Source organism: Oryctolagus cuniculus, chromosome 1 (assembly GCF_051225735.1).
Source record: "Oryctolagus cuniculus isolate XC-2025 breed Fujian yellow rabbit chromosome 1, ASM5122573v1, whole genome shotgun sequence".
Taxonomy (NCBI): domain Eukaryota; kingdom Metazoa; phylum Chordata; class Mammalia; order Lagomorpha; family Leporidae; genus Oryctolagus; species Oryctolagus cuniculus.
The window spans coordinates 105,437,621-105,452,356 of record NC_142867.1 but is presented as its reverse complement, the minus strand read 5'-3'; the positions used below and the strand labels follow the sequence as shown (position 1 = coordinate 105,452,356).

General features: G+C 49.6%; 1 protein-coding gene across 10 annotated transcripts in view; it reads right to left on the bottom strand.

Moving 5' to 3' along the window:
- Positions 1-14,736, bottom strand: part of TTC12 (tetratricopeptide repeat domain 12) — a 47,248-nt gene that overhangs the window by 22,930 nt on the left and 9,582 nt on the right. For 9 of the 10 annotated variants that reach the window (XM_089312689.1, XM_051849244.3, XM_089312712.1 and 6 more), the window contains exons 3-7: positions 11,409-11,575; positions 11,087-11,108; positions 10,423-10,500; positions 9,515-9,636; positions 5,235-5,294 (exon numbers count right to left, since the gene is read on the bottom strand). In XM_089312689.1, coding sequence (XP_089168815.1) covers positions 5,235-5,294; positions 9,515-9,636; positions 10,423-10,500; positions 11,087-11,108; positions 11,409-11,575 — 449 coding nt within the window. Of the gene's footprint in view, positions 1-4,523; positions 4,630-5,234; positions 5,295-9,514; positions 9,637-10,422; positions 10,501-11,086; positions 11,109-11,408; positions 11,576-14,736 lie in introns of those variants that run through there. The other variant, XM_089312729.1, reaches the window with a different exon arrangement.

Genomic DNA, 14,736 nt, shown 5'->3' with positions numbered 1-14,736 from the left:
AATTGAAACTTATGACTGAGAACGGATCCTTTCCACAGGTGGCCCTGCACCTGCCTGCTCCAGTGACTGTAACCCCACAGGGAATGATTTAGCACAGAGAAACTAAAGTCTGAAACAGGCATTTAGTTAACTAACGTGTCAAGGCTCTTCTATGTGCACAGCGTGATGCTGGGTCAGAGGCTCCTCAGGGCCTGAGATTGAGAGGTCGGGTGTCTGCGGCTTGGGGGTGCATTCTCACTGGGCTGCTGCTCAGCCGTGGGGTGCTGGCCCCGCCACCTAACTTTCCCGGCACTCGCTTTCCTCCTCTAGAAAGTGAGGGGAGAGCCTCTCTCGCACGTTGCTGTGAGGAAGAATCATGTAAAACAGGCACTGCGGGGCCAGGTAACGCGTCATTAGCTCTGTTGCTGCAGTACAACAGCCATCCCTTCAGAGCAAATGAGAAACTAAAGAGCAGAATAAACAACAGAAGAGGGGACAGGGCTGCTGGAGAAGCCTCTACAGATGCATGTCCGTGCGTGTCATTTCCGATGACGGCTGTCACGGTAATGACAGCACAGGAACAGTCTGAGCTACACTGTTCAGGTGAACCATCTCGGGAAAGCCTTGTACCTACTCTAGGAAGTAGATACAATTATAATCCTCACTGCACAGAGCAAGGAACTAGGAGTTGAGAGGTTCAAGGTCACACGAATAGTAAGTGGGAGAGGTGGAGTTTGAAATTTGGTCACTTAACTCCGGGAAGCAAGGGCTTGAAACTTAAACCTCCTTCTGAAAAGTGCTATATTAAAAAAATAAATATGGCTGGTGCCGCGGCTCACTAGGCTAATCCTCCACCTGCGGCGCCGGCACACCGGGTTCTAGTCCTGGTCGGGGCGCCGGATTCTGTCCCGGTTGCCCCTCTTCCAGGCCAGCTCTCTGCTGTGGCCCGGGAAGGCAGTGGAGGATGGCCCAAGTGCTTGGGCCCTGCACCCCATGGGAGACCAGGAGAAGCACCTGGCTCCTGGCTTCGGATCAGCGCAGTGTGCCGGCTGCAGCTCGCCGGCCACGGCGGCCATTGGGGAGTAAACCAACGGAAAAAAGGAAGACCTTTCTCTCTGTCTCTTTCTGTCCACTCTGCCTGTCAAAAAATAAAAAAATAAAAAAATAAATAGCTGCTATGGAAAAATGCCAGAGAAATAGTTTAGCAGAAGGAAATCTAAAGAGCTGTAATCTACACCAGTGCATGCAGAGGAGGTGGAGTCTGGGCTGGATCTTGACTGGTGTGAAGAACTGAAGAGAGGAGGATGCAGGGAGAAGGGGCTGAGTGAAGTCCTGTGCTGGCAGAGAGCCGGGGCTCCCAGGCCAGTGCAGCGGGACTGACAGTGCAGCGGGACTGAGCAGGTGCTGGGCACGGGGAGCTCGGGCTGCAGCGGTGAGCCAGACCATGACTGCACAGGGAGGACTTGGACGCTGGGTCGCCATGTTCACACTCAGGTGCCCAGAGGAGGGAAAGGCAGGGAGATGACAAGACCACAGCCTCACTTGGAGCAAGGGCTGATGCCTGAAATCCTGGTGAAGGGGGTGGGAGGGAGAGAAGGAAGTGCAGAGCTTTGCTGAAGAGGAGCTGGCCAGTCCCCACTCAATGAGAAGGGTTTGAAGGAGAATGGGAAGACAAGGCCGGATGCAGGCAGGCAGAGAGGAAGGTGAGTGGGATGGAGAGGCAGCTTCTAGACAGCCTGAGTTTCAGATGACCCCGATGACCAAATGGAAACACACAGCAGGTGACCGAAAGGCAGCCCTGGAGCCAAGGGCTCGGGTGGGAGGGACTGGGTAAGCAGGTCTGAGAGTCATTTGCAGAGAAGAGAGTTGAACCCGTGAGAGGAGACCAGAGCCCTGGGGGAGCACTGTGTCTTCTAGGAGATAAAGAAACCAGCGAGGCAGGGGCTGGCAGTGTTTGTAAGAGGATTAGGCTACTACTTGACAGACTGGCATTCCATATCAAAGTGCTGGTTTGGGTCCTAGCTAATCTTCTTCCAATCCAGCTTCCTGCTAATACACCTGGGAAGGCATTAGAAGATGGCCCAAATCCTTGGGCCCCTGCCACCCGTGTGGAGGATTCGGATGAAATTCTGGGCTCCTGGCTTTGGCCCTGCCCCAGCCTGGCTCCTGAAGTCATCTGGGGAGTGAACCAGCAGATGGACACTCTGTTCTCTTTAACTATGCTTTTCAAATAAATAATAAATCTTTAAAAATAAACTAATAAAAGGAGATCTCTTTTAAAAAGAATTTATTTGAAAGGCAGAGTGACAGAGAGAAAAGGAAAGACAGAGATCTTCCCATCTGCTAGTTGACTCCCCAAATGGCCACAACAGCTGGGGCTGGGCCAGGAAAATGTCAGGAACTTCATCTGGGTCTCCCACATGGGTGCAGGGGCCCAAGGACTTGGGCCATCTTCTGCTGCTTTCCCAGGTACACTGGTAGGGAGCTGGATCAGAAGTGGAGCAACCGGGACTCGAACTGGTGCCTTTATGGTACACTGGCATTGCAGGTGGCAGTTTAACCTGCTGTTCCATGGCGCAGGGCCCAAAGGGATCATCTTATAAAAAAGAGGAACAGGAAACACCAGCATGTCCAATGTTCATCACAGACTCATTGGCAGAGCCCCAGGGAGGCAAACGGATGAGCAGCTGGAAGCCCTGGCCACGGCCACCGTCAAGTGGGTGCAGCTGTCACACTGCCTTTCTCAGATACTGCCCCCCAAGGGCTGCTCGCAGAGTTCTGTACTACCAGGCCCGTTCTTCTGTGCTCATGGTTCAACCCTCAGCATGATTCTCTCGGGGCACCCCAGGTTCCCTTTAAAGGAGTCCCACCTTCGGAGGAAGACGGATTGGGTCGTGCAGGAAGAGTCCTGCCAGGAAAGAAATGAGTCCAGTCCCAGCTGAAACCGGCTCTGCTGCCCTATCCGCCTTGACAAGAAACGTCTGTCTTCAAATTTCATTACATGGACTGGTCTCTAGCCACTCAAAAGTGGCATCAAAGTCCAAATACTGTCCATGAAGGAGTGCCAGTGACAGTCATGATTGATATTTTAAAGACCTGTAAGGACACTGAAACTTTTTCTTTTAAATCACAGCTTCCATATAGTCAAGGCCATTATTAGTTTTTAGAACTCCTTGTATTTTTTTCCCATCCCTCCCGGTGTTTACCAAAACCTCTTCAATAAAGAGCCTGGCTGGGTGTTTCACCAGACTGACTGTGGAGTGGCAATGGTTTTAATGTCAGCTCCGCTGGGCTCCCGTGAGTACCTGGGCGCGGGCCAGTGTGGTCCCCGGAACCAACACCATGGTGCATTGACTTCTTTGGTTCTTCCCAGATCAGAAAAGATCCTTTGGGAGGCCCTGAGAGCAGATTTTCTTTTTTTTACGAAAGGGAGTGAGAGATCCACACCCAGGGATTACGGGATTTGCGGGTTTCCAAAGAGAGGCCATTTATAGAAGATGGCTAAGAGCTCATTCTAGTTAAACCAATACTAGCTTTGTGATCCTGCACAAGTTAATCTCCGGGGCTTGGCTTCCTTGTTAAAAATGCAGGGGAAACAGTGAGATTGAACTGAACTGCAGAGAACAGTGTGGTGTTGCTGTTACCATTGGACCAGCGCAGGAAAAGGTCCTTGCCTCTCCCTTTGCTCACAGAGTGATGGTAGAAAGAGCCACTCTGATCAGGCAAGGTGACTAAGCCAGCTGGAAGGTCTGTCCGGAGCTGTGAGGAGCTGCATGTCAGTGGCTTTGGGCAATTCTTGTGAATCAGAGATCACAGCAATGCAATGGGACAAGACTTGCCCCATGCTGTCTCTTCTAACAGATAAGGAAGTCAGACACTCCAGATGTCAGTTTTAAAGGATCCCCAGGGTTTCATGCGCTATTCGAAGAGAAGGTTGACTTTCCAATTCATCCGCATCCCCAGTGCTCACGCTCTCAGGGTGAAAGAAGCAAGCAGATGTGGTCAGCATGTTGCCACCACCATGTGCCTTGACTTGGGCCATGCTCTGGGCTAGGATTAGCATTAGGACTCAAAGCCACAGGATAAGCCTGGCGCATTCTTCTGACACCTCGGTTATTTACGATAACACCCTCCTATTAAAACAGGTGAGGATTATGGAGTGCCATGCAAAATCCACAAGGACTTTTTAGATAGAACACTCATCTTAAAAGAAACTGCAGGGGCCGATGTTGTGGCATAGCTGGTGAAGCCAACACCGGCAGTGCTGGCATCCCATATGGGCACTGGTTCGTGTCCTGGCTGTTCCACTTCGGATCCAGCGCCATGTTAATGCACCGGGGAAAGCAGTAGAAGATGGCCCAAGTGCTTGGTCCCCTGCTACCCACATGGGAGACCCAGAAGAAGTTCCTGGCTCCTGGCTTTGGCCTGGCCCAGCCCTGGCCATTGCAGCCATATGAGGAGTGAACCAGGGAATGGCAGATCTCTCTCTCCGTAACTCTTTCAAATAAATAAAACTTTTTTAAAAAGAGAAAGAAACTTCATACTTTCTGTGTCCAGACCCTCAAGGGTCTCATGTCCATTCTGGTCTGACGTCAGCAGCACTCCATGTCAGAAGTTGGAGAAATACTAGTTTGGGTTAGTTAAAGACCCCTGTGACAGAGCAGAAGGGAAATGTGAATTAAGGGTTCTTTAGTTACCTGCAATAACGTTGCTAAGAAACGAGCGTGCCATTTCTTTTAAAGACTCCCACACTTCTGCACACCTGTGATGGTCCGAGGACATGTCATGTGCAGAGTGGTGCGATCTGCCTGAGGACTGACTACGACTGAGCCGGAATCCTTCCTTCCGGTTATACGTCTTCAGACAGAGGGTGTGGGTGGGGGCTGGGGTGGGGGGACAGCACAAATTGATGAGGAAGAAAGACAACAGTGCAGGGAGCAGCTCTCGAGGCTGGCTCTAGCGGAGAGAAGGCATTTACACTATCCCATGGAGCCAAGCAGGAAAGAAGGAGCTGTTAGGACATTACCCTTAAAGACCACTACAGCAGCTTCTCTGGAGTGAAGCTATGGTGAGCCGGGCGCGTCACGTGCATTGCCAGAACCCTCACAATAACTCTACGCTATCCCACTTTGGAGATGAGGAAGCTGAGCCCTTTTCCTACCACGACACACGGACAGCTCCTTTCACTTCAGCATGAAGACACCGGGCCCCAGCAAGCCCAACACCGTCTTGTGGGAAGGGAAGTCGTCTCTTACCTTCAGAGCCCAGTCGCAATCCTCCAGCGCCTTCTGATAATCCCCCAGTTTTATGTAAGCCTACAACGACACAGACAGCTGGGGCTCACACACAACTCAGCGGCAAGCAGTCTTTGGCCACACAGGAAGACCCGATGGGACATAGGTGGTGAGAAGTCGCCGGCTGCTGCCTGGATCTGTCAGGGAGCTGGCAGGAAACGCATGGGACACTCACCCCGGGCAGCTGGGGAGTCTGAGAAAGGCATTACTTACAGGCTGCCACGGTGGGCAACCACTAGTACCACAGCTAGCACCGAGGGCTGGGAGGAAGGGAGCAGCGAATGAAATGGGAGAGGAAAGCTATGTTCAGAGATCTGCCTGGGGGGCAGGCGTGGTGGCGCAGTGAGTTGAACTGCTGCTTGGGATGCCTGCACCCCACATCAGAGTGCTTGGTTCGAATCCCAGCTGCTTTGCTTCTATTCCAGCATCCTGCTAATGCGTACCCTGGGAGGCAGCAGATGATGGGGTCCCTGTTGCCATGTGGGTGACCTAGATGGAATTCCTGGCTTCTGGCTTCAGCAGGGCCCTGCTAAGGCTGTTGCAGGCGTTTGGAAACTGAGCCAGTGGGTAGAAGATCTAGCCATAGCCTTTTCTCTTTCTTTCTCTCTTTCAAATAAATAAAAACAAGTAAACTTTAAAAAAAAAAGATTTATTTATTTGAAAGTCTGAGTTACACAGAGAGAGGAGAGGCAGAGAGAGAGAGAGAGAGAGAGAGAGAGAATTCTTCCATCTGCTGGTTCACTCCCCAGATGGCTGCAATGGCTAAGAGCTGTGCCGATCCGAAGCCAGGAGCCAGGAGCCTCTTCTTGGTCTCCCACATGGGTGCAGGGGCCCAAGGAGTTGGGCCATCTTCTACTGCTTTCCCAGGCCATAGCAGAAAACTGGATCAGAAGTGGAGCAGTCAGGTCTCAAACCGGCACCCATATGGCAGTAGCTTTACCCGCTATGCCACAGTGCTGGCCCCCACAAATAAACTTTTTTAGAAAAGAAAAAAATGCCTAATGTGAGCCGAGGCCTTTACTGCAGCCATAAGTTATAGAATAAATACCCAGTTTCCTTTCTTTGGCTCTTACTGGCTGAACCCACAAGGAAGAAAAAGGGCTGGGACGCCAAAGAAACCACACAGGCCAGTCTGCCAGGACATAGAGCTGCCCAGAGAAGGATCTGGAGGGGAAACAGGAAATACTCAGGCACACTGAGCACTCTGCAAAGGAAGGGCTAAGTTCTAGCATCTACCCTGCTGTGAATGTTCCAAAAGGATGCTGAATGCTAAAGGGAATCAGGAAAACAAGAGGATAAATAAGGGTTAGTGAGGATGTGGGCATCCCATATGGGTGCCGGTTCTAGTTCCGGCTGCTCCACTTCCGATTCAGCTCTCTGCTGTGGCCTGAGAAAGCAGTAGATGGCCCAAGTCCTTGGGCCCCTGCACCCATGTGGGAGACCTGGAAGAAGCTCCTGGCTTCTGGCTTTGGATCAGTGCAGCTCTGGCCACTGCTGCCATCTGGGGAGTGAACCAGCGGATGGAAGACCTCTCTCTCTCTGCCTCTGCCTCTCTGTAACTCTGCCTTTCAAATAAATAAATCTTAAAATAGACATTTAAGAGTCAGATCATCACCACAAAGCCTCAGTGCTGGGGGCACTCCTTTGACATCTCCTAGAATTGGGCAAAATCAAGAACGGACTTAGACTTCTGTGACGCAGTCACACTACACCGACTTGAGAATTTAGTTCATTTGAAGTGTCCAAGGGCTGGAGACGTATAAACAGGTGAGCGTCTGCTTAGAAACAAGCACAGTGGCCTCTGCCTTCACCCTGGCCACAGGAAGTGGTCAACACAGGCTTCCCAGGCTGCGCTCAGCAGATCTGAGCAGTCTTCTTTCAGAAAGCACGGTAAGAAAGGAAAACCTCGGCACTGATGACGGAGTGGCTTCCCAGGGTCCTGTGCGTCACCAGGAGTAAACCCAGTAAGAGGGTGACACGTAGGTTGCCCATGATCAAAAGTGTACCAGGCGCTGCAACATTCTTAGTGAGAAGCCCGATGAGATATACGCATGGACAAGCCAATTATAAGGGCAGTGTTGCGAGTCATGGGGAATCCGGGCATCCAACCGTGGTGAGACGGGGGCGGGCAATGCCTGCTGGTGATTCTGCAGTGCCGCTCCAGAAGGCAGGCCGCCACGCGGGGCTTTCGGGAGTTCGCTTCTGGACTAATTGAAAAGGACAACTGCTGGAGCTGTCTCTTCTACAAAGCCCCGTCCTGTGCTCCGGGGCCCAGGCCTCATCTGGAAGTCAGAGGATGCGAGGAGAAGCTGGCGTCGTCTGGGCCGCGGCAGCCGTGACCTCGTGGCATGGTTACCCAGGATACACACAGGCCCGGGAAGGCTCCGTGATTTCTCTACATGCTCTTTTACCTTTTTTTAAAAAAAGTATTATTATTAAGGGCTTGGACTCAACACCCTGTAACTTTCTCATTCTCCTCTGATTTTCCACATTTTGAAAAGAACTACTTTTCCAAAGGGCAATTCAACTCCGGATTCATTCAACTTACACCAGCAATCTATTGATCATAACATCAGCTCCAGGAGAAAAACAAAGCCGTGAAAGTGTGCGTTTTCTCTCCAGCGGGCAAGCCCAAGTCACAGGTTCCTTACTAAGTGTTTCCTAACACTGCAGGCAAACAGGGGAGGCATTTTAAAAATAGTCCGTGGTTCAAATGATTCGTAACAACGGGCAGCACATTTTGTGTTTATCCGTGTCTGAGTAAGGTCTCTCCCTGGGCAGGCTGGAAGGAATTGCTTCCCTAAAGCTTTGCGTTGCATTTACTTCCATTTCTCCAAATCCATTCCTAATGTGATTCTTCAGAACTAATCAAAGTGCTGCTTAAAATTGAGTATGGCAAAAATGTAATTAATTTAGATGACTCAGGGTATAGATAGTCTGAACGAGATGTAAGTCTGGATTACGTAACGTTTTAAAAGCAATTCAATTTTATTGCTTTCAAATGCCTCCTGACTCACAAAGACTGCATCAGGATGAGAAGGCAGATGTTTTTAGAGACCAAATCTGGAGATAAATAAGAGGGAACTATGATTATTGTATTAACTGCTTTCCTTTAAATGATCCTTCTGAATTGTCAACAGAAACTTAGCTCCCTTAAATGGGATTACTGTTCCTCCAACATCGTGGAACTCCGCAAGGACTGAATGGATTTCTGTTGTAAATAAGGCATCGGGAGTGGGGGTGGGCAGCAGAGAGCAGATTTCCTCTAAGAAAATTTATCATCTTGTTAGAGTGCTAAAATGTACGTGACTAACCCAAGCTCTGGCCATCTGGTTTACCAAGTCACTCCCTTATTACGAGATTCCTCCAGGCCTGGGTAGGTAAATGACGCCTCCTCTCTAATCTGACTTCTGCAGGCCGCTCCAGGGCTGGGGTTCCGCTGCTCTCCCATTAGTTTCGTATTAAAGTCCCTGTCGCTCCCCAGACTTTCTGTCCTCCTGTGCCTGCTTTCAATACTCTCCCTCAGCATCCCACAGCCAGACACTCTTCACCCAGAGTTCCAGAAATTGGAGCTGATGAGAACTCGGCTGTGGCCCCGAGATCATTGTATGCCGGTCCTGCTGACATCCGCTGGCCAGCGCGCAATCACAACCTTGAACCTGTCAAGTTTTCAGGCCTGAGCCACAGAGAACTCCCACTCAAAAGCTCAACTGCTTTTCAAAGGTAAGGTCACAGGCGACATCTTTGGTTCAAGTGAGAACCAAATTGGCCTTGCCACTTCATTACGTAGCAGGTAACACACATCTGGGTGAGGGCTTCTACCTGGGACTCCAGGAAGCGCAGCTTAAGAGGGACTTTTGCGAAACTGGCTGTGTGTGCATCAGCTAAGCCACTTCCCCAGTCACAGAGCATTCGCCTTAAAGAGGAGTCGATTCGATGAGTAAGACGCCTGCAGGAGGGCAGCCCTGCGGCATTAACTTCGTGCAGCACAGTCCTGAGGTGTCACAGGCCACTCCACTGGGCTAGTTCTCTCCTTTATCCACATAGCCAAGGGCCCGGGCACCATCAGCGACGCAGCCTTGCTGAAGCCTCCTTCAGTGATGTTCCACTGGGAGCTTGAGGCGACAGGACTCACACCACAGGAACTGGCAGATGCTCCGTGTCCACCAGCTCCCCCACACCCAACCCAAAAGCCCGCCTGCTGTTCCAGGTCTGGGGGCGCCCGCGCATGGCTCACTGACCTGGGCTCGGTTGGTGTAGAGGACCTTCATGTCCTTCAGCTTCTCCAAACCCTCGCTGTAGTGCAGGACAGCCGTGTTGTAGTCGCCTCTGCCAAAGGCCTCGTTCCCCTTCTCTTTCAGGGCTGTGGGGGGCCAGGGCACACAGGTGAGCGCTCCTCTCACAGTTGCCACCCCTGCTTCTCCAATTCCACTCCGGACACCCTAGCCTGCCAGGGATCCCAAAGGGACTCCTCTTGCTCCTCCCTGCAGACACTCAGGGCCGGCATCTTCAGGTGTGTCTCCTGAGAGCGACTTCTTGGTACAAGTAGACTTCTGCACCAGGGCTCAGAACCACTCCAGCCTCACCACTGAGGCCAAACTGGAGGGCTCAGTGCCTCTGAGAAAGGGGCAGGTAACTGATCTGCTAAGTGACATGGGAGCATCCACACCTGCAGCACACACGCCCCCGGTGGCAGGAGGTAAGCGCTGGAAGCATTCTTCCGTCCTGGGCCCCCTCCCCACACACACGACCCTGTGTCTATTTCTCTCCTCCTTTTTCACACCTTTGTCTGTCTTGCTTTGTTTTTCTTCTCCATCTAAGGCTAGGCTAGCCAGTGGTACCTCACTCCCATCCTCTACCCCACCCCCTTCCCCCTGGGCATGGTGCTGCACCCTCCATTCACTCGGATCTGCTAAGCCCACCCACAGCTTAGAGGCAGGGCTGACCATGGCGGTGAGTGAGGGCGACGTCCCACTCCTGCCTGTTGCAGCACACACACAGGGCAGACTGCCAGGGACTGCTGCCTGGCCCAGTCCCCCTGCCTCGGGCCTGTCACCAGCCTGCCACCTGGGAGCCCTGTGCCTGGGGGCTCTTTCCAGGGCGCGCGTCCCAGCTGCAGGAAGGCAGGGAGGGAAGGGCTGACAATTACCGTCTGCCAAGGCTTTGTTTTCCCTTCTTCTCCTGGCTCGTTCCTTTGCGTCCTTTTCCACAGATGCCAAGAAGGCCTCTGACCGCGGAGGCATTTAAATATTAAAAAGAAAAATCCAGATAGGAGCATTAGTTCTTGAGTTCCAGTGCAGGAGAAAGCTATGTTAGAGCGTCACAGCCACACCTCTCATGCACACACACGCACACACGATTAACTTGGAGGCAACTGAAGTGACATTTTTTAAAACTTGACACTAAATGGCAATCTGTGTGATGTATTATTATGCATGATGGTGATGACTGTGCTTCAAATGTGAATTATGCCTTTTAAAAAAGGTTTTCTTTGAAGAGAGACTTTTTTTTTGTTTCATTTAGCATAATGAGCCTCTGTGCTGAGCAACAGAAAATATCTGGGTCCCTCGAGCAGCTCCAAGTAAATTGGATGACAAAATAACTGAATTCAGTGTATCAGAGACTGGCCAGGAGAAAATACAGAAAAACCTCCGTGTGCAGTCCCCCTCTGACCAGTTGTGGCAGGAAGGGTTTTCATCTGTGGGTTGTGTGTAAGCCCAGAGGCTATCATTTAAGGGTCTGGATGTACGATCATTAAAAACTGATCTTAAATAATAAATGGCAGATATGGGAGAGAGAGATTCTGTCCTTACCTGGGTTTATTTCCTCTGTATTCTACAGGACACAGGTTGTCATAAAAACAAAGAAACAAAGTTTAAAAACCACTGCCTGATTTAAACTTTTAAACTAAGAAGGGAGATAAAGTACAAGGAGGGCGAGGTGGTTCCCCACTAATTTGGAAGGGCCCAGGACTCAGCGGGCTTGGTTTATATCCGCGGGCCTGACCTGTGCAGAACCAACGCTGGGCAGGTGAAGGGGCCCAGGCTCCCCCAGGCAGTCTGAGATTCACCCACAGCCTCAGTGCCTGTGTTCTTGCTGCACCCACTTAGATCCCCACCCTACAGGAAGGGACACCTCCGTCGGAGCTTGCGGAGGGCTGATCGTGGTCTTGTTCAAGGTGGTCCTGCACCCGTCCTCCTCCTCCCGGGCCCCCTCCATGAGCAGTAGTCTCTTTTCTGTCTCCAGGACGGCTTTCTGCTGCACAGCTGGGTCATCGGAATTCATCTCCTGAATTAAATTGGCTAGAGGAGGAAACAGATGTGAATCAAACAAACAAGGTCTTCACAAGATTCCATCCGCGCGAGAGGATGGTGCAGACGATTAATGGAGACAAGCTCAACGAGGGAACAACAAGGCAGAGGCAAGCAATACAGAGCGATCAGAACCAACGTGAAACAACCAAAACCAGGATCTATTTTGCCTAGAAAAGACTGCAGGAGAATTTAACAAGGGACTTCAAGGAGCACAGTGTGAGATATTATTTAATTCAACAATAACCTACAGGGGAGCTTATTATGAGTTAGATATTATGCTATTATGCTGAACACTATAGATAACAATGATGGAATAAAAAAGGTTTCTATTTAAAAAAAAACTGATAATTTTGTGTGGGAGATAAACGTGTAAGTACAGACAGCTCTGACATCACAAAACAACCTTGAAAACTCCCCCACCTGCCTTCACTTTACTGCCTACCCAGCTTCGGTTCTATGCCCCATCACTTGGTGGTGATCCTGCCCACATACCTCCAACTCCACCACACAGACAAAACTCCAACTTCAGATGAATCCAACTATCTACCTGTGAGCCCTTGGTAGAGGGATACTGAGTAAGGATGGAGAAAGACAGATGCTTGGGGGAACTAGTCCTCAACTGAACCTTCAATGAGGCACAGCAACCCTTATTGTTATCCTAGGCAAGTTGTCCTATTAATCTCCCAAAGGCATTGAATCTAAACCTGACCATTTCACACAGGTGACCCGACCAATTCAGAGACGAACATCAGAAAGGAACTCTTTCAACTTCCTGACATCAAAACTACTAGTGGATACGTGTCTGCATCTTTCCTCCCCACCTACTCCAAGGAAGAGCTGTCCCTCCTCCTGTGCTCAGCATCCCATCAGCCTGTTTTGTGTAACCAGGAACCTACACACCAATGAATGAGCCCAGTTCGCAATGTTTTCAGCCTCTCCCAGTTGATCAGTGTTCTCCCTAAAGGGCTTTGTCCCCTTTAAATTTATCCCAAAGTCCTGACTCCTGCCCTTCACATCTAAACTTCTCAAAGACACTGTCCCGTTTCCATTCCTTCATTTCCCACCTGACCCTTGGCAAACTTGTCTTGAAAATTTTTAGCCATAAATCTTTCAAACACACAGAAAATAATCTAATAGCATTTCTGCTTCCACCTGCGAGTTTGTATCCTTTCTCTAACATTTAAATCACTCGGCTTTTGTTGCATAAGACACCACCTTAAACCTTAGTGGCTTAACTGCATTTAGTTCACAATCCTTTGGGTTGGCAATTTGAGCTGGTCATACTGGCTAATTGTTCTTTTGGTTTCAGCTGGGCTCACAGATCATATCTATGGTCAGCCATCAGTCACCTAAGTGGCTCTACTTTGGAAAGATATCTGGTTGGGGCCAGCACTATGGCATAGTAGGTTAAGCCACTATCTGCAGGCATCCCATATGAGCATTGGTTCAAGTCCCAGCCGCTCCACTTCCCATCCAGCTCCCTGCTAATGCGCCTGGGAAAGCAGCAGAAGATGGCCCAAGTGCTTGGGCTCCTACACCCATGTAGGAGACTCGGAAGAAGATCCTGGCTCCTGGCTTCATCCAGGCCCAGCCCTGGCTGTTGTGGCCATTTGGGGAATGAACCAGCGAATGGAAGACCTCTCTCTCTTTCTGTAATTCTTTCAAGTAAGTACATAAATAAATTTTTTCAAAGCTATCTGGCTGCTGTCCCACGCAATAAGAACAAACAGGCAAAGTGTACCTTATCCCCTGACAGGAGTTCCCAAGAGGAGCAGGAGAGCACTGCCCAGTTCATGAGCACTTTTCCAGCCTCTGCTTGTGCCATGTTTGCAAACATCCCTTTGGCCAAAGCAGAGTCACATGGCCAGTCCAGATTCATGGGGTGGAGAAAGAGACCCTGCTATTGTTATAATGAAAGGATTTTTTTTTTCAGTCTACTAGAGTATTATATGTACATATTTAAACATTTTAAATAAATGGTTATAGAAGTGCATTCTCTTGCAACCATTTTTTCTCTCAGTGTACATTAGAGATTTGTTCTGATACATATGGTCTCAGGTGATTCACTTTAATCAATCATTATATATACCAGTTAATCTACTCTTATTGATGGATAGCCAGATGTTTAATTTTTGTCTTTAAACAGTAGATAAATGCCAAGTTGAATACTGGTATGTGTAAGCATATTTCCTTGTGTATATCTGTTATCTATAATTCAGGATATGACTGTACTAAGTTCTCCAAGCAGTATACAAAAACAGTTCCCATCCCTCCACGTTCTTGTCAACATCTGCTATTGTCAAATTTTTAAATTGCTGCCACCATAATGGATGAGAATGGTATCTCAATGTTCTGATTCAGTCTGCTGAGTATGATTGGGACTGAATATTTTTTCACTGGTTTGCAGGCCATTTGGATTTCTTCTGTGAAGTGCCTGCTCCTATTCTTGGCCACTTTTCTATTGGATCATTTGTCTCTGTTAATTTAGGATTCCTTTAGATAGTCTGGACTGGTTACATGTATTTACAAACATTGTCTTCTTGAATACCATCTGTTTCTTCATTTTTTTTGTGTGAGAATACTTTATAGTCTTTATTTATTTTTTTATTTGTATCTCTTTGGTCATTACTGGAGTTGAACTTTTTTTAAAAGATTTTTTTAAAGATTTATTTATTCATTTGAAAGTCAGAGTTACACAGAGAAGAGACGGGGGGTGGGGGTTGTCTTCCATCTATGGTTCACTCCCTAACTGGCTGCAATGGCCAGAACTGTGCCAAATTGAAGCAAGGAGCCAGGAGCTTCTTCTGGGTCTCTCATATGGGTGCAGGGGCCGAAGGACTTGGGCCATCTTCTACTGCTTTCCCAGGCCATAGCAGAGAGCTGCATTGGAAGTGGAGCAGCCGGGTCTCAAACCAGCGCCCATAGGGGATGCTGGCATTTCAGGCCAGGGCGTTAACCCGCTGCGCCACAACGCCGGCCCCTCTTCATTTGTTTTTATGGGATCTTCTGTTGAAATTTCCTTTTTCATTTTAAGGTATTTAGTCCACCTGGAGTTGATTCTTGTGTACGGCAGGAACGTTATTTGTGAAAGGGTCCCTGCCTCTCTGCTGATGCACCTTGTTGTCCTGGGTGTGAGCATGGATCTACTC